This window comes from Typopeltis vanoorti, chromosome 7 (assembly GCF_054136105.1).
Source record: "Typopeltis vanoorti isolate ZY-2024b chromosome 7, IOZ_Tvanoo_1.0, whole genome shotgun sequence".
Classification (NCBI taxonomy): Eukaryota; Metazoa; Arthropoda; class Arachnida; order Uropygi; family Thelyphonidae; genus Typopeltis; species Typopeltis vanoorti.
In genome coordinates, this window is record NC_143555.1 from 37,146,585 (window position 1) to 37,167,305 (window position 20,721).

The window sequence follows — 20,721 nt, forward strand, 5'->3', positions numbered from 1 at the left end:
GGAATACTAAGGCAATTGTGATGAAGTCTTTAGCTTCTATATACAAGCAGGCCAGTAATGAAGGTACTTCACATGCAAACTTTCTTTGCTTACACTTGTATAAAGGATTAAACCAATAATATAATTTCTTGTGATCTTTAGTTCATAGTTTAAACAAGTGAAAAAACTTTCAACATCTAGTTCTTATCCTGAATAATTTAATAATATGGTGATACACCTTTTCACTACTTGAGCATGCAAAATATATGACTTCAGCATTACTTCAACCTTGGTAATGTGTCCCTTCCAGTGATGATATTTATTAATGCTTTTTGTTGTTGGGTTTGCTTACTTCCTGAGGAGTAGAGAGGTCCTACTCAATGATGGACTTTTACGTGTCAGTGGGTGGAACCAGTGATGAGTTTCCTGTCCTGATGTGATTCAGGTCAGAAGTAATGAATTTAGTAGTGATCTTTTATAGGGGCACTAAGTGAGAATTAGAGTGATCTAGTAGATAACTTAGAGGTTTTTGAGAGGTATCCCTGCATTTAAACAATAAAAGTCAAAACCAGTCTGGATAGTGGCCTTCCCATAATGCACAGTATTATACATACCCTAAAGGTTGCATCTTATATTATGGGATACTAAGGCAATTGATGTGAAGTCGTCTTCTATATACAAGTAGCCAAGTCACAAAGGTACTTACTGCGCAAACTTTGTTTGCTTACACCTGTATGAAGGATTAAACCAAGAATATAATTCTTGACATCTTTAGTTGACATTTACACCCTCTGTCCAAAATGAAACTGAACTTTTTGAAAATAGAAGAAACTAGTAGTGCCACCTGTTGTATCTTTTTGTTGTTGAAAGCGACAACCTTCATTAGTGTTGTGTCAACTATTTATGACATTTGTTTCATTAGAAGTCTAGTCATAGTGCCAAGAGTGACAGTGTGTTTTGACAAATGGTCAGAAAATGGGTTTCAAACAGAGAGCTGCGATTGACTTTTGTGTTAAACTTCACATGCTTATCCCGTACTCAAGTTTACGAGTGGTTTAAGCGATTTCAAAGTGGTCGGGAGACGCTTGAGGACAGCAAAAAGCTGGGCTGTCCAAAACCTGGACTGAGCGAAGTTAACATCCAAAAAGTGCATGATTTCATCAAAGAAAACCCGAAATCTTCCATGAGATTGATTGAAGATGAATTGGGAATTCCAAAATCAACTATGTACAACATTTTGACTGAGAGTTTAGGCCTTCGTAAATTGAATTCCCCACAAGTTGACCTACGACCAAAGAATGTATCGAATTGAACACTGCAAGGACCTAATTAAAACTGCTTGTAAGGACTCAAACTTCCTTGAAATGATCGTTACTGGTGAGGAAATGTGGTGTTTTGAGTATGAGCCCAAAACAAAGCATCAGAGTGCTGAATGGAGACAACTAGAAGAGGGGCATCCAAAAAAAAAGTAGCTCGGAGAAGTCAAAAGTAAAGACAATGCTGATTTGTTTCTATGATTCCAATGGCATTATTCAGAATTCATTCTGCCTGGCCAAATGGCGAGTTTTATCTTGGAGTTTTGAAGCGATTGATAACGAGAATTCGTTGTGTATGGCATGAATATCGTAATGCAGGCAGCTGGTCACTTTTGCATGATGATGCACCATCTCGAACATTGTGAGACAGTTTTTGAGCAAAAACCAAATTTATGTGTTGGATCACTTGCCATATTTACCCGATTTAGCACCCTGTGACTTCTTTCTCTTCCCCCGACTTCATCTGCCGATGAAAGGAAAGCGATACACGACACCATTGAAAATGTTTAAGTGGCAGCAACCACAACCCTCAACAGTATCCCCAAAAAACGATATAAAAAACTCATTTAACGAATTAATTGACATTGCCAAATGCTGTATCGAAGCTGAGGAATTGAAATAATATTGATTGAAATAAATTATTTGAATAATTATAATTGGCCTATGTTTTATTTTCTTTCAAAAGTTCGGTTTCTTTTTGGACAGAGGGTGTAAAAACATTCAACCATTACTATTTTTTCAAAAACTGATAAAATCCGAAATGAAAGCATGTGGCGCCCTTCAAGTTAATGCTGCAGCCATTAAAAATGATATGCTGGACAATGCTTGATTTCTTATGCCATATATAACGTTGTTTGTCATCTATTCATTCAAAGTACGTATTGATCTTTTGAGACACTTGAAAAATTCAAGGGTGATGCTGTATGGTGGCTACTCCGTATTTATTGAAAAGATTGGATTGGAATTACAGCTGAGGCAACTAAGCCCATGAAGCTAGTGTCTGTAATTGAATGTGTTCTTAGACCTTTAAAAGGGAATAAATATGGCCAAAGTAATCAAGACTATGAGCCAGTGTATTGTGGGTCTTAAAACATGTGTATTATTCAGCTAGTTTACCTGTTTTGTAGAATAAAAATCCAAATTTCTTTCCAGAAGGCAAAATGCTGCCATCTCAGTAGGTGAACAATAAACTCACTTTCAGCAGTAAAGCCCTCATAATGATTGCTTGTGTCATGGATACTATTTGAACCTAGGTTTCTAATCAAAGGGTAAATGTGATATTCTCATAACAGAGATATGGAAATAGAATTTTCAGGAGAAAAGAAGCCCTGCAATCTCTGAATGAGAGTGACTAACCACCTTCACTCGAAAAATCGATCCTGCGAAATGAAAGACAAACTATCCTCATGATTGTTCTATCAAAGCTACATGTGAATGAAAGAGATGTTAGTTTGATAGTGCTAATGGGTTCTGTTCACCGAGAAGATGTGTAATAACATGTTACAGTTTACACACAACAATAAGTGAAACAATTCAAATTTAATGGATAAAGTACTAAAGTCCTAATTTGGTAATGCTGTAAAAAAAAAAAAAAGAAAAAAAAATTTTTTTTAGTAGTGTAGGAGTTGATCTTAGGATAATAGTCACCTAAATTTTTGGCAAATTAATGCAGTCATACTTGTTAAAGTTAGGAGAATGCATAAACACAGATACTTCTGATGCTAAAAATAATCTTTCTGACCTGTAACAACGTCTATGTAGCACACTGCTTTTCTTTAATCTAATCCTGTGTGAAGAGTGTCCAAAGTATGGTCTACCAATCCAGGCTTGCCATAATAATGGTAGCAAATATACAGGGTGTCCACATTGGACCTCCCTAGTTTCAAAGAAAGTAAAAAATTGAAATGCGGAAATATGTAAGGGAAAGGTTTGGGTTGTTCAAATGTTCCAGAGATGCTACAAGTTCATCCAGAATTTTTTCCTGTATCGCAATGTGGTGGTGATGCTGGACAGAGCTATCATAGTTTTAAAGACTGTGTTAAGGGTGGAGAAAGTGCAAGCTGTGTGGCGGTTAGGTGAGCTGAGATTAATCAAAGCAGTGCAGCGTACGCTCTGTTAGGTGGACAAAAAAAGGCAGCACCTAACTCCAGTAATATCCGTTTGTGGAAAGAAAATTTCCTAACAGGAAGCATTTTGAAAAACAGAAGCAGCCAATATTAGAAGAGAGGGTGGAGAGGATTCGTAAGACCTTTGAACAAAGCCTGACAAAATTCACTGGGAGAATGTCACATGAACTGCAAATATCCTGCTCCACTATTCACAAGGTCATCCATCATAAGTTGCATCTATATGCATACAAAGTGCAGGTGTTGCACTTTGTATGTAATTTGTAATCCAATATGGTATTGGATAACTGGCAATTTCAAATTGACGTGTACGATATATTTTGCATGAAGAATTGCAAATGAAAAAGTTTTGCACAAGATGGGTGCTGTGCTTACTCACAGCAGATCAAAAACGCACTCGCATGAAAATCTCTGAATAGTGCTTGGAGTATTTTAACAAGAATAAAATTGATTTTGTGCATCGATTTATTACTATGGATGAGACTTGGATTAGCCATTATACACCAGAATCCAAACAGCAGTCAAAACAGTTTACAGAAGCCGGCTTTTCAGAGTCAAAGAAGATAAAGTTCAGTTCCATCAGTAGGAAATGTAATGGCATAGGGTTTTTGGGATGTTAAAGGCATTTTGTTTATTAATTATCTTGAAAAGGCTAAAAGAATAACTGCGGAATATTGTTTCGATCTTTTAACCAGACTAGATGAAAAAATTCATGAGAAAAGACCCGGTTTGCAGAAGAAAAAAAAAATCATCTTTCATCAGGACAAAGCACCTGCCCACAAAGGTGTTTTGGCAACGGCAAAATTAAGGGATCTGCACTATGAATTGTTGGAACATCTACCCTATTCCCCAGATTTGGCTCCCTCTGACTTCCATCTCTTCAAAACTGAAACTCTTCCTCGCTGGTCAGCATTTTTCTTTGAATCAAGAGGTGATTGCAGCTGTAGAGGGGTATTTTGCAGATCTTACTGAGAACCACCACAGGGATGGGATAATGGTGCTGGAGCATCGCTAGAATAAATATGTTTAAGGGAGATTATGTTGAAAAATAAAAATAATTTTGAGATTATAAATTCATTTTTTCATTGTTAGGTTGAGAAGTTTGCAGACCACCTTCGTATTTTGTAGGAGCTGTAGCCGGCCAGAAAAGTATGGCAAAGAAAGAGCTGCATCATCAGAAGAAATAGCCCTAGGTCTGTGCAATTGTTTTTAGAATATTATACTGCTGGGATGGATGATGTGATTGTTTATGTATATATCTTCCTTTGTGTGTTGGCTTTCTAAAAATGGAAAAAAGATAGTGAACTATCTGAAAGGCAAGTGACTAGTGTGTCAAGAAAAGGCAAACAATTATTAGCTTCTTTCTCTACTGTGAAGGAATTTTTTGGATGTTGGCTGTTCAGGTAATTTATAATAGAATCCAAAGTGTGTTGTCCATGGGACCAAATGGCAAACATATCAAAAACAAGCATAACTAGACTAATCGTTTGTAGGTGGCTGTGGTAAGTATTTTGTTATAAAAGTCAGCTAGAGAGGGGGGGAATCCATTGTGGTAACATGATACCACAATGGGTTTTGTAGGTTTTTTCCTTGCCATGTTAAGTAACTTGAATACAGAGTAAATTTGGATAATTCAAAGATATTGGGGGGGAGGGGGGCTATACATTAGTAAATAAGGAAGTGAACCATGGAAACTAACCATTGTCTGAATTTTTAAGGATGTGATTTTTAACCAGTGATTTAAAATGAGAAGAATTTTTTTTATAAAAGTAGAATTGGGGTGGGGAATGACTTAACCAACTGTTGTATAAGGTGATAAATGGGACTGTCTATACTATCTGCTATAGGAAACAGGGAAATAATAAATTTGTGGATTTTAGGTATTCCATAAATATGAACAAGTTTTATTTTGTTGATTTCTTTGGGCCAAGAAGTCACTGTTTTCAATAACTGACTTAACTTTTTTCTTTTCAGACATAGTGTGTGTGTGTGTGTGGGGGGGGTCTTGATCATCTATGATTTGGTAAATAGAATTGTCATGTCTGCATGTTTTTGTTGTAATCCTCTTGATTCAAGATAATTGTATTGTTACCCTTATCATCATTAGTAATCACAATATTTTTATTCTTATATAACTTTTTTAAAGCAGTTATTTCATTCTGCAGTATGTTACTTTTAGGTGGTTTAGATTTGTTCAGGGTGTTTGCTATATCTAAACAAACATTATTATCTATTGAAGGTGGAAGACCGCAGATGCCCCAATTCATGCCCATTGTAATTTCCAGTTTCGGAACTCATCATCATCATCATCATCATCAAATTCCTGCAATTTACCCTCAAGGGGTGTACTGATATGATAGTACTACAACATATGATAGTACTACCTGAAAAAAATTACATCATTATTAATTTCCTATCTACAATTTTCCTCCAAATCAGTCTGTTACTTGTCAACACTCCAACATTATCAGATCTTATATTTCTATCGTCTAAGGCACTTTGTACCGTATCAATCCACCTATATCTTGGTCTTCCTCTGGGTCGTTTTCCTGCCAACCTGGCAGAGAACACTTGTTTTGCTAATCTTTCCTCTCCCATTCTATTTAAGTGACCATACCATCTGAGATTAGCTCTGCTAACGCATTCCTGGATGCTGACAATGTCAAGTTCTTTCCTAATATCCTCATTTTTAATATGATATTGCCATTGATGCCATCTGTTCACGCCTCTAATCTTTCTCAGGACTCTCATATCTGCGGTCTCTAGTCTTTGGTCAAGTGTTTTACTTCTGACCCAGCTCTCAGATCCATAAGTTAAAATTGGTTTGAACACAGTCTTGTATACAGCTAATTTAGTGTTCCGACTAATTTCTTTCTTATTCCATATGAATTTATTCAATTGACTTCCCACGATACCAGCTTTGCTGATTCTGTTGTCTATTTCTATATTTAGCTTACCATCTTCAGTAAAAATTGTGCCTAAGTAGCTGAAATGTTTTACTTGTTCCACAGGTTCTCCATTCACAACACAGTTGACATTTTCAATGATTCTGCCTATTTTCATTGTCTTTGTCTTTTTATTGCTGACCTTCATACCATATCTATTACAACAGCTATTCAATTTAGTCAGAGAATCTTGCAGACTTGTAGCAGATTTATTTAGAAGTATAACATCATCCGCATAAAGCAAAGAGCTGACATTAACATCTCCAATTTTGATATCAGGTTTAATACCACATTCCTTCATAATGTGATCCATATAGATAATGAATAACAGAGGGGATAATGTACATCCTTGTCTCACACCAGATTTAACATTAAACCATCTTCCTGTACTTCCTTCAATTCTAACTGCTGACTCACAACTCAAATAAAGACTAAGTATTGCTTGATATAATGGGCCATTGACACCATATAACTGCAGCGTATTGAATAGATTCTCTCTTGGCACCTTGTCATATGCCTTTTCCAAATCGACAAAACTTAAATACAGATCTTTGTTATATTCCCATGCTTTCTCGACTATTTGTCGTAAAGTGAAGATCTGATCCTGACAGCCTCTATTTGGCCTGAATCCAGCTTGTTCTTCACCAAGCTTTTCTTCCACAATTCTTCTCAACCGTTTCTCAAGTATACTTGCATAGATCTTGCCAGGAACACTCAGTAGGGAAATACCTCTGTAATTCTCACATTCAGTTTTATTTCCCTTTTTATATATGGGTACTATGAGAGCTCTACTCCAATCATCGGGAATTCGTCCCTCTGTCCAGGCTTTCTGAACTATGCAGTGCAACCACTGTAAGACTCTTATACCACCATACTTCAGCATTTCTGGTCGAATATCATCTACTCCTGCTGCCTTTCCACATTTCAAGCCTTTGATGGCTTTTTCTACTTCAAGTATAGATATGTATTCCTGACTGCATGCCTGGTCAGTGTTTTTTATCACTGTGCTGTCATCACTGCTTGTTTCATTTAGCAGTTTTTCAAAGTAATTCCTCCATACTTCAAGGATATCTTTTTCTCCTGTTTTCATTTCACCTTTATCATCTCTAATTCCTTTTACAGCACTCTTTCCTCCATTCCTAAGCTTCTTCAACAACCTCCAGAATATTTTGCCACCTTCTTGATATTTATTTTCTATATTCTTGCCAAAGTCCTCCCATGACTTTTGTTTAGCTAGTTTTACACACTGTTTAGCTTTCTTACATTTGTCTCTGTATTCTGTAAGAGTAAAAGCTGACTTATTTGCCAGGAACTTTTGATATGCTTTCTTCTTTTCCTTCACTGCCTCTTTAACTTCCTGTGTTCACCAGGGAGTTCTGATTTTTTTATCTTTGCACACAACCTCACCACATGCCTCTCTGGCAGAATCAATCAATGTTTCCTTCAGAGTTTGCCACTGAATCTCCAAGGTTTGATTCCTGTTCTCAAACTCTTTCATTTTCTTTTCAATAATATTTCTGTATTTTAGTCTACAGTTTACATCTGAGAGCTGCTCAACTTTTATTCGCTTTAAAACTTTCTTACATGTTATTCTTTTCAATATGAAATTCAATTTTATCCTGCTCAAGACTAAATAGTGATCACTTCCAATTTCAAATCCTCTGTACACTCTGGTGTCCTGCACCAGGGAGAAAACATCACTATCAACAATAACATAGTCAATGAGACTTTTCTTATTCCTAGCCTCTTCTCTCCATGTGAATTTGTGCACATTTTTATGTTGGAACATGGTGTTAGTAATAACCAGTCCATGTCCTGAGCAGAAATCCAACAGATATTTGCCATTATTATTAGCTTTGCTCTTTTCTCCAAATTTTCCCAAAATATTTTTGTATGTCTCACAATCATTTCCTACTCTACTATTTAGATCCCCAACAAGGACCAACTTTTCCTTTTTCATTGTGTCAGTTGCTTTTTCTAAAGCCTCAAAAAATTCCTCCACTTCTACCTTAGTAGAACCTTCTGTGGGACCATAGGCACAAATAAGTCTCATTGTCCAGTTCCCCATTCTCATATTTGCCCACATTACTCTACTTGAGACTGACTGCCATTCAAGAAGATTAGCCTCGTATTTTGTGTTGAATACTATGGCTACTCCTTCTTTTCCTTGATTGTTATTGCCTGAATATAACATTTTGTATTTATTGCTCAGAAAGATCTCACCAGTTTTGGTCTTTTTTGTTTCAGTCACCCCTATTATGTCGATCTGGTACTTATCTAATTCCTCAGCTAGCTCCATTTCTTTGCCATTCAGGCTTCTTACGTTGATAGTACCGATCTTTAACTCTGGTGATGTTGAGTTGGGGTTTGTTTTCAGATTTGTTCCAGTAGCTGACTTTTCGCTGTTCGCCCTGGTTCCCTGGCGAAAACAACGGGGGCCTTGTTTAACCGGGCGACACCCCAGCCGGCATGAAATTTTGTCATGTTGTACCATCATTTTTTATTTTGGTTTAACCAATAAGAATACAATTTGGTCGGCTAAATCCCAAATTGCCAGCCCATCCTCGTTCGTTCAGTATCAAAGTAGATACCCAACAGGGTGCACCACGAGAAGGTGAGGATTGGACATTAGGTCAGAAGCCCTGGTCGGTTCTCCGCATTCCTTTAAAGGCTATGTGGAGGTGTCCTCTCAGTTATACAGCTTTGACCCTTAAGCACCCCCACTATCAGATCTTATATTTCTATCATCTAAAGCACTTTGTACCGTATCAATCCACCTATATCTTGGTCTTCCTCTGGGTCGTTTAACTGCCAACCTGGCAGAGAACACTTGTTTTGCTAATCTTTCCTCGCCCATTCTGTTCAAGTGACCATACCACCTGAGATTAGCTCTGCTAACACATTCTTGGATGCCGACAATGCCAAGTTCTTTCCTAATATCCTCGTTTTTAATATGATACTGGCAATGATGCCATCTGTTCACGCCTATAATCTTTCTCAGGACTCTCATATCTGTGGTCTCTATTCTTTGGTCAAGTGTTTTACTTCTGACCCAGCTCTCAGATCCATAAGTTAAAACTGGTTTGAAAACTGTCTTGTATACAGCTAATTTAGTGTTCGGACTAATTTCTCTCTTATTCCATATGAATTTATTCAATTGACTTCCGACCATACCAGCTTTGCTGAATCTGTTGTCTATTTCTATATTTAATTTACCATCTTCAGTAAAAATCGTGCCTAAATAGCTGAAATGTTTTACTTGTTCAACAGGTTTTCCATTCACAACACAGTTGACGTTTTCAATGATTCTGCCTATTTTCATTGTCTTTGTCTTTTTATTGCTGACCTTCATACCATATCTATTATAACAGCTATTCAATTAGGTCAGAGAATCTTGCAGACTTGTAGCGGATTTATTTAGAAGTATAACATCATCCGCATAAAGCAAAGAGCTGACATTAACATCTCCAATTTTGATATCATGTTTAATATCACTTTCCTTCATAATGTGATCCATATAGATAATGAATAACAGAGGGGATAATGTACATCCTTGTCTCACACCAGATTTAACATTAAACTATCTTCCTGTACTTCCTTCAATTCTAACTGCTGACTTACAACTCAAATAAAGACTAAGTATTGCTTGATATAATGCCCCATTGACACCATATAACTGAAGAGTATTGAATAGCTTCTCTCTTGGCACCTTGTCATATGCCTTTTCCAGATCGACAAAACTTAAATACAGATCTTTGTTATATTCCCATGCTTTCTCGACTATTTGTCATAAAGTGAAGATCTGATCCTGACAGCCTCTATTTGGCCTGAATCCAGCTTGTTCTTCACCAAGCTTTTCTTCCACAATTCTTCTCAACTGTTTCTCAAGTATACTTGCATAGATCTTGCCAGGAACACTCAGTAGGGAAATACCTCTGTAATTCTCACATTCAGTTTTATTTCCCTTTTTATATATGGGTACTATGAGAGCTCTACTCCAATCATCGGGAATTCGTCCCTCTGTCCAGGCTTTCTGAACTATGCAGTGTAGCCACTGTAAGACTTTTATACCACTATACTTCAGCATTTCTGGTCGAATATCATCTACTCCTGCTGCCTTTCCACATTTCAAGCCTTTGATGACTTTTTCTACTTCAAGTATGGATATGTATTCCTGTCTGCATGCCTGGTCAGTGTTTTTTACCACTGTGCTGTCATCACTGCTTGTTTCATTTAGCAGTTTTTCAAAGTCATTACTCCATACTTCAAGGATATTTTTTCTCCTGTTTTCATGTCACCTTTATCATCTCTAATTCCTTTTATAGCACTCTTTCCTCCATTCTTAAGTTTCTTCAACAACCTTCAGAATATTTTGCCACCTTCTTGATATTTATTTTCTATATTCTTGCCAAAGTCCTCCCATGACTTTTGTTTAGCTAATTTTACACAGTGTTTAGCATTCTTGCATTTGTCTCTATATTCTCTAAGAGCACAAGCTGACTTATTTGACAGGAAGTTTTGGTATGATTTCTTCTTTTCCTTCACTGCCTCTTTAACTTCCTGTGTCCACCAGAGAGTTCTGATTTTTTTATCCTTAAGACAACTTCACCACATGCTTCTCTGGCAGAATCAATCAATGTTTTCTTCAGAGTTTGCCACTGAATCTCCAAGGTTTGATTCATGTTCTCAAACTCTTTCATTTTTTCTTCAATAATCTTTGTGTATTTTAGTCTACAGCTCACATCTGAGAGCTGCTCAACTTTTATTCTCTTTAAAACTTTCTTACATGTTATTCTTTTCAATATGAAATTCAATTTTATCCTGCTCAAGACTAAATAGTGATCACTTCCAATTTCAAATCCTCTGTACACTCTGGTGTCCTGCACAAGGGAGAAAACATCACTATCAACAATAACATAGTCAATGAGACTTTTCCTATTCCTAGCCTCTTCTCTCCATGTGAATTTTTGCACATTTTTATGTTGGAACATGGTGTTAGTAATAACTAGTCCATGTCCTGAGCAGAAATCCAACAGATATTTGCCATAAATTTTCCCAAAATATTTTTGTATGTCTCACAATCATTTCCTACTCTGCTATTTAGATCTCCAACAAGAACCAACTTTTCATTTTTCATTGTGTCAGTTGCTTTTTCTAAAGCCTCAAAAAATTCCTCCACTTCTACCTTAGTGGAACCTTCTGTGGGACCATAGGCACAAATAAGTCTCATTGTCCCGTTCCCCATTCTCATATTTGCCCACATTACTCTACTTGAGACTGACTGCCATTCAAGAAGATTAGCCTCGTATTTTGTGTTGAATACTATGGCTACTCCTTCTTTTCCTTGATTGTCTTTGCCTGAATATAACATTTTGTATTTATTGCTCAGAAAGATCTCACCAGTTTTTGTCTTTTTTGTTTCAGTCACCCCTATTATGTTGATCTGGTACTTATCTAATTCCTCAGCTAGCTCCATTTCTTTGCCATTCAGGCTTCTTATGTTGATAGTACCGATCTTTAACTCTGGTGATGTTGAGTTGGGGTTTGTTTTCAGATTTGTTCCAGTAGCTGACTTTTCGCTGTTCGCCCTGGTTCCCTGGCGAAAACAACGGGGGCCTTGTTTAACCAGGCAACACCCTAGCCGGCATGAATAATAGCGAAGTTATGACCTCGACTGAGAGCATTTGTAGCTTATTCTGTAAGCATCTGTAATGATAGATTTATAACCATGTATCTCGATGAAGTTGAGGTTAGATCATAGTATGTTGGCATTATTGCAGAATTTCAAATTTCTTCAAGTGCCTGCTTTTTGACTTATGTGAATTTTTTTTGACGAAACTTTGGAGATGTGTAATAGGACGGTCCAAAGTTCAGGATTTAAAATATTAAATAGTTTTTTATGTAGAGCCATGATAATGCTGTTTAACTTAGTAAGCTCTATGCAAGTAGCAGCAATCTTTTTATGTAGAACTATACTTGCCTATCTGTATATACAACGTGCCTTAGCTGAATGAAACTTTTCTTTGAATCTGAAAAAAGCAGGATTGTGTTATTATCATGGCACTGTTTGTGGAAGGCTAACCTGTTCAATTGTCTGCCCCATTTCACTTGCAACTCACTTAAGTGTCACACTTTGTATGCAACATCATATTCATGGAGGATCATCAATCAATATACAAACTTAGGTGCTGGAAGTCACTCATAACTTATTTTAATGGTATTACAACACCAAAAGCTAAATTATAAATGTTTCACTGGATTTCAAATCAGCATCTTCAGAGCAAAACAACAACATGTTACAGTTTGCATGTGACAATGAGTAAGAAACAATTCAAACTATAACAGACAAGAGATCTAAAGACCTAATTCTTAATTTGGCACCCTCTAATCTTGTAAAAAAAAAAAAAAAAAAAAAAAAAAAGAATTAATCTTAAGATAACAGTCTCCCAGATTTTTGGCAAATTAGTGCAGCCATACTTGTTAAGGTTAAAAGAATGATTCATAGGCAGTACTGACTCTAAAAATAATCTTTCTGACCTATAACAACTTCTATATAGCGCATTGCATTGGGTTTCTTCCATCTAATCCTGTGCGAAGGGGTGTCCTTTTTCTTCTAATTTTAATATTTTCAGAATTTCTTGCTCTTCTTTCTTTTTTGTTTATTGCTTAGACACATCTTCTGATTCAACTTAGTTTTTAATACATATGAAAATTCCTTTGAGGTCACAATGTTTAGAATGCTTTTTTTTTATGCCTCTGAAGTGTTTGTTCCTGATTATCCAATCAATTTGGACCTCATTTAAAATAAGCTGGAATTATATCAGATGTAATGGAATATGCTTACGTGTTTGTTTACTAGACTTGCTATCAAATCTTAGGAATTTATAACAAAAGGTACTTGATGCTCACAGGTTTTATTAATTTATTTTTTAGTTTAAGGTCTCTTCCTTGCATTTATATCAAATGCTGAAAGCAAGCTACTGAAACTTTCTTCAATGGTACTAATTCCTTCTATTCAAGTAATCTATGATTATTGTATGAACAGATTTTTGAATTTCCTCTGCAATTCATTTTTTTTTTAAATTTCACCAATGAAAAATTGTAAAAATGATATCAACACCATGTGTGGGTAAGATAATCTGCGAACCCTGTTGTAGAAATAAACATGCTATTCCAGCAACCCTTCCAATAAACAGGATAATAGTCTCACACTAGTGAAAATGATCTATCATGAAAATCTATGCCAGAGTAGGTGGTAAACGTAGCCAGCATAGTGAATGATAATGAATTTAGTTTGATAATGAGTGAGGTAACTAAGGCCATGTTTTTATCACCTGTACCAGTATATTTTGTTTGTTAACTGCATGTGTTCTGAGACTGGATAATGAAATAATTGTGGTAACAGACACCTGTTGATCTAGTATCAATGCCTATTTGATGCCTTGGAAATGTCAAGTCTAACAACAAATGGTTCTCCAAACCTTTCCATGGCAGGTGTTCGGAAGTGGTTGATATAGGCAAGGAGATTGGCTGCAGACCTTGACTTGGAGAATGTATATTAGTGGCCACACACTGGCTGACAGTTCTCTAGGTGTTGAAGATGCTAACCATTGATGACTTCCATTACAGACACCAACCCGATGTTAGAGACTTAGCAATTTTTAAAATTTTTTTTCCTCGAACCAGCTGTATGTGGTCTTGGTTCCATGTGTGCCAATTAAGTATAATACAGAGTACAGATAAGTTGCAAGTGCCAGTTCAGGAGCATATTCAAGGTATGCTATGCTTCGGTTGTATTAATTTATAAGCTGCTAGTTATAATAAACTATCATTTAAATATGGACATATCAAGTTTAGAAAGAAGTATTTTTAAATGAAATACCAAATTTGTTATAATGGTATCTTGATATCCCTTATGGTTGCCATAACTGTAAATTGAATGTAATGATTTATAATATTAAAGAATTAAAATTTGAAAAAAAAAAAAAAAAAAAAATTATTTGACAAGACTGGAAAAAAAAGAAATATAAAATAGTTAAACTTCATTCAGCTTTTGATGGAGCTGTTTTGTGAATTATGCCAGTAAATGAGCATGAAAAGAGCAATCATAATGGGAGATTTTAATTATCCAAATATTGATTGGGTAGCAATAATATCTCATAAGAATGAAAATGAATTTATTGAACTGTTGCAGGGCAACTTCCTCAAGCAGCATGTGACAGAAGGAACAAGAGGTCAAAGAGTTTTACATTTGATTTTAGGGCATTTCAGTTAAAGCCGTTACTATACTGCCTCCAAGACAACGATCATGCAGTAATGTTGCACAAATAACTCATCCTCATACACCTGCGGTATTAGAGCCGTTGCATAAACTGAATAAGAATTCACAATAGGGACTGATAGGATATCAGCAAGTGTGCTAAAAGAGTGTTCAGCTGAATTGGCTATTCCCTTGACCAGGCTGTTTAATACGAGTCTCAGAACATGCAAGATTCCACAGGAATGGAAAGAACGTATAGTAATTCCATTGCACAATGGTGGTGCAAAAGACCGATATATCCAATTATCCACAAATTAGTATCTCAGGAGTGCTGGTGAGGATTTTATAAAAATTGGTTAGGGCTCGCATTCAGAAATGGGTTGACAGTGAATCTCTACTTTGCAATGAGCGACATGGGTTTACTGAAGGAAGGTCATATTTTAGCAACTTTCTCACATTCTGTAACAATGTTACCATTTAACTAGGCAAGGAGAATGGATACAACATGATACTTTTGGATTTTGCTAAGGCATTTGATAGAAAGCAGCATGGTAGACTGTTGCATAAATCAGAGAATAGGGTTTGGGTTATAGAATATTAGCATGGCTAAGAGCTTGGCTGACTGACAGATATCAAAATGTTATACAGAGGATGTGAGTCTATAAGATTTAAGGTAATCAGTAGTGTACCACAAGGATCATGCTTGGACCACTTTATTCAATGTGTACATTAATGTTACTTGGAAGGATTTGACAAGCGACATAGATCTATTTGCTGATGATGAAAAGATAGGTAGGATAATCAGGAATGCTGCTGATATGCAGTACTTGCAGAATGATTTGAATAGGTTGGAATTGTGGGCATGGGAAAATGGATGTCAGTAAATGTAAACTCATTCACTTCTGCATATATCCAATGTCGAATTATATTGGTGGGATTATGCTTGAAGAAACTGATGACACTAGGGATCTTTGACTGTTAGTAGATAGGAAGTTGAAGTTCGAGGGCCATGCAGCAAAGATTGCAAATACAACTCGAAAAACTCAAAAGATAATTGCAATGCTGAAACGAACATTTACATGCAAAGATGAGGATGTAATTTTGCCTCTTTACAAGGGCTTGATAAGACCTCACTCGGACTATTATGCACAGGTCTGGTTTCCGTTGTGATTCTGATATAGTAGAGAGAGAGAGAGTGCAAAGAAGAGTATTAAAAATGATATCAGGATTGTGGAATACTGATTATGAAGACAGACTGAGAATTTGTAGACTGCAGACACTAGCAAACAGGAATAAGAGGGGGTGATATGATTGAGACTTACAAACTTCTGAAAGGGTCATACAAGATTTCAGTTGATGGAATTTTTGCAATTTATGGATAGTGGGGAAAGAACAAGAAGGCATCCTTGGAAGCTAAGAATGAATGCCACTAAGAAGGGGGTGAGGACTAAATTTTTCTTTCATAGGGTGGTGTGTGATTGGAATGGATTGCCATTGGATGTTATGAGTGCAAGCAGTGTGAATGAATTGAAGAATAAGTATGATAGCTGGTGCATGTAGTACGTGGCCTCCCTCCGTGTGTCCCTAACTGCCTGGATCTCTAAATGATAATAATAATAAATGTATCAAAACAAAATAAATCACACAAAATACTTACACTTTGCAGGCAAGCGATATCCACCAGTAATTTTAGCATTTCCTGTTTCACAGCCTCCAAGAGTGGAACATTCAGCTTTCAACATGCTACCAGCACCACGGTGTATTGCACCATCAACTAATGTAAGCAAGTAGTGCAAAATAACTATTTAAAATTATGTTTAAATTCAATCATAAATATAAAGCAACACAAACATTCTGTAGTACTTCATAAATGGGATGGGATTTGAAGACGCGGTTAAAAAAAAAAAATAATTTTAGATATATTTATGCTAGGCTGTGCATTCCCGATCCAGCAGCCTGCTTAACCATTTCTGTTTTTAAAAATAAAATAATACATTTTTTATTTTTTTTTAACATTTTAATTTTTCTAAAATTTCAACAAACTCAGTATGGTAAACAAGGCTAGATTTATCAGATTCCAAGTATTTGGTAAACCTTGGCATTCTTGGATTTTGCTCTATGCAGAGTGGCCCACTATCCAAACCAAAGTAACAATTGACAAAAACAAGATATTTGATATACACTGGGCAAGAAGAGGGGAGATAATTTATCCTACAAAAAGGAAAGCGAAGAATGTAGGCTTAAAAATAGTAGACAAATTAAGCATGTAATAGAATTTGTGCTATTCATTCTGAGGTCCCTTTAAGGTAGGGGTTGGCAATTATTTTAACATTTGACTGTGGTCTGATTAACCATTATTCACTTCATATACATGTCTTACACATATCTCTTTAAAAGATTTACACAATGAGTGTTATTATGCTTTCTTATTTATTTATTTTTGTGCGTGTGTTTAATTTTCCAGTGAAAAGTCAAATAGTCACTGGTAACTCAATAGATTTCAAAATGCAGATCTCATGAAAAACATAATGATGACTTATTAATCATCATTTTTTTTAAATTTTTATTACTTTATTACCAGTAATATCCAAAAATAGGATCAAAGAATTAGCAAAGATTTTCATTGCTAATAAAATCCCAACATGGGGTGCTTAAGGGTCAAAGCTGTATAACTGAGAAAAAAACCACTACATAGCCTTTAGAGATATGTGGAGAACCGACCAGGGCTTCTGACCTAATGCCAAATCTCACCTTCTCTTGGTGCACCCTATTGGGTATCTATCTGGATACTGAACGAACAATGATGAGCTGGCAATTTGGGATTTAGCCGACCAAATTGTAATCTTATTGACTTAAACCAATATACAAAATGATGGTACAACATGACAAAATTTCACGCCGGCTGGGGCGTTGCCCGGTTAAACAAGGTCCCCAGTTGTTTTCGCCAGGGAACCAGTGTGAACAGTGAAAAGTCAGCTACTCGAACAAATCTGAAAGCAGATCCCAACTCAACATCACAAGAGTTAAAGAACGGCACTCACGGTATCAACATAACGACATCAACTTAACAAGCCTGAATGGCAAAGAAATGGAGCCAGCTGAGGAATTAGATAAGTAACAGATCGACATAATAGAGGTGACTGAAACAAAAAGGACAAAAACTGGTGAGACCTTTCTGAGCAATAAATACAAAATGTTATATTCAGGAAATGACAATTAAGGAAAAGGAGTAGCCATAGTATTCAACACTAAATACAAGGCTAATCTTCTTGAATGGCAGGCAATTTTAAGTAGAGTGATGTGGGCAAATATCAGAATGGGGAACTACACAATGAGACTTATTTCTGCCCATGGCGCCTAGAAGGTTCTCATAAGGTAGAAGCAGAGGAATTTTTTGAGGCTTTAGAAAAAGCAACTGACACAATGAAAAATTGGTCCTTGTTGAGGATCTAAATAGCAGAGTAGGCAATGATTGTCAGACATACAAAAATATTTTGGGAAAATTTGGAGAAAAGAGCAAAGCTAATAATAATTGCAAATACCTGTTGGATTTCTGCTCAGGACATGGACTGGTTATTACTAACACCATGTTCCAACATAAAAATGTGCACAAATTCACATGGAGAGAAGAGGCAAGGAATAAGAAAAGTCTCACTGACTATAAGTTATTGCTGATAGTGATGCTTTCTCCCTGGTGCAGGACACCAGAGTGTACAGAGGATTTGAAATTGGAAGCGATCACTATTTAGTCTTGAGCAGGATTAAATTGAATTTCATATTGAAAAGAATAACATGTAAGAAAGTTTTAAAGCAAATAAAAGTTGAGCAGCTCTCAGATGTGAACTGTAGACTAAAATACACAAAGATTATTGAAGAAAAAATGAAAGCATTTGAGAACAGGAATCAAACCTTCAAGATTTAGTGGCAAGTTCTAAAGAAAACCCTGATTGATTCAGCCAGAGAGGCACGTGGTGAGATTGTCTGCAAGGATAGAAAAATCAGAACTCCATGGTGGACACAGGAAGTTAAAGAGGCAGTGAAGGAAAAGAAGAAAGCATATCAAAAGTTCCTGCAAATGAGTCAGCTTGTGATCTTATAGAATACAGAGACAAATGTAAGAAAGCAAAACTGTGTAAAACTAGCTAAACAAAAGTCATGGGAGGACTTTGGCAAGAACATAAAAAATAAATATCAAGAAGGTGGTAAGACATTCTGGAGGTTGTTGACGAAGCTTAGAAATGGAGGAAAGAGTGCTGTAAAAGGAGTTGAGATAATAAAAGTGACATGAAAACAGGAGAAAAAGATATCCTTGAAGAATGGAGTCATTACTTCGAAAAATTGCTAAATGAAAAAACCAATGATAGCACAGTGGTAAAAAACATTCAACAGGCATACAGTCAGGAATACATATCCATACTTGAAGTAGAAAAAGCCATCAAAGGCTTGAAATGTGGAAAGGCACAGGAGTAGATGATATTCGACCAGAAATGGTGAAGTATGGTGGTATAAACATGTTACAGTGGCTGCAATGCATCGTGCAGAAAGCCTGAACAGAGGGACGAATTCTTGATGATTGGAGTAGAGTTCTAATATATAAAAAAGGAAATAAAACTGAACGTGAGAATTACAGAGGTATTTCTCTACTGAGTGTTCCTGGTAAGATCTATGCAAGTATACTTGAGAAACGGTTGTGAAGAATTGTGGAAGAAAAGCTTGGTGAAGAACAAGCTGGATTCAGGCCAAATAGAGGCAGTCAGGATCAGATCTTCACTTTATGATAAATAGTTGAGAAAGCATGGGAATATAATAAAGATCTGGATTTAATTTTTGTCGATATGGAAAAGGCATATGACAAGGTGCCAAGAGAGAAGCTATTCAATACGCTACAGTTATATGGTGTCGATATCAAGCAATACTTAGTCTTTATTTGAGTTGTAAGTCAGCAGTTAGAATTGAAGGAAGTACTGGAAGATGGTTTAATGTTAAATCTGGTGTGAGAAAAGGATGTACATTATCTCCTCTGTTATTCATTATCTATATGGATCACATTATAAAGGAAAGTGGTATTAAATATGATATCAGAATTGGAGATGTTAATGTCAGCTCTTTGCTTTATGCGGATGATGTTATACTTCTAAATAAATCCGCTACAAGTCTGCAAGATTCTCTGACTAAATTGAATAACTGTTGTAATAGATATGGTATGAAGGTCAACATTCAAAAGACAAAGAAAATGAAAATAGGTAGAATCGTAGAAAATGTCAACTGTGTTTGGAACGGGGAACCTGTTGAACAAGTAAAACATTTCAGCTACTTAGGCATGGTTTTTACTGAAGATGGTAAATTAAATATAGAAATAGACAACAGAATCAGCAAAGCTGGTATGGTGGGAAGTCAATTGAATAAATTCATATGGAATAAGAGAGAAATTAGTCGGAACACTAAATTAGCTGTATACAAGACAGTGTCAAACCAGTTTTAACTTATGGATCTGAGAGCTGGGTTTCATGTATTCTGAGTTTTAAGCACAAGGTCTTGAGGATTGGAAAGAAATGATATGTGCACAGTATAGGAGATTCTTTATAATGCCAAGGAAGGAAGATGAGAATCCTTCCTTCCTTGGCATTATAAATCCTTCCTCTTATAGGCTTTCTGTTCACTTACTGTCATAATAAAATTTGCATGTGATTCCGGGCAACAGATTAGAGGAATCATGCGTAAATCACTTCATATTATAGTAGTTTACTGTACCATGCACATATAGAAATCCATTAAATTATTGGGTATTTCTTTTTTACTTGAAACTCATGCATACATGATTCATATCCCCAGAACACTAGTTCATATGTAATTCTTTCTACCCTTAACCAATTTAATGTACTATCAAATGTGGAAATTCTCTCAATTACTGGTTATATCCTGAAAGCAATGCATTATTTCCTATCAATCTCTAAGCAATTTGAATCAACAGAAAGGACATGTACCAATTCATGATATGTTCACCTGATATGTGCAAACAGAAAGCACAAAACAGTTTGTTCCTGTTTGGCTTAAGCATGTTAATTCAGTCAACTCAAGTTACTAGTGCTTACACA

The 20,721-nt window shown here is 36.1% G+C and overlaps 1 protein-coding gene across 2 annotated transcripts in view; it reads right to left on the reverse strand.

The window, feature by feature from the left end:
* The window catches only part of LOC150104592 (ADP-ribose glycohydrolase MACROD1-like), a 123,042-nt gene that overhangs the window by 49,846 nt on the left and 52,475 nt on the right, over positions 1–20,721 (reverse strand). For both annotated transcript variants that reach the window (XM_090395802.1, XM_090395800.1), the window contains exon 5: positions 16,284–16,400. In XM_090395802.1, the coding sequence (XP_090251928.1) occupies positions 16,284–16,400 (117 nt within the window). The remainder of the gene's footprint in view (positions 1–16,283; positions 16,401–20,721) is intronic.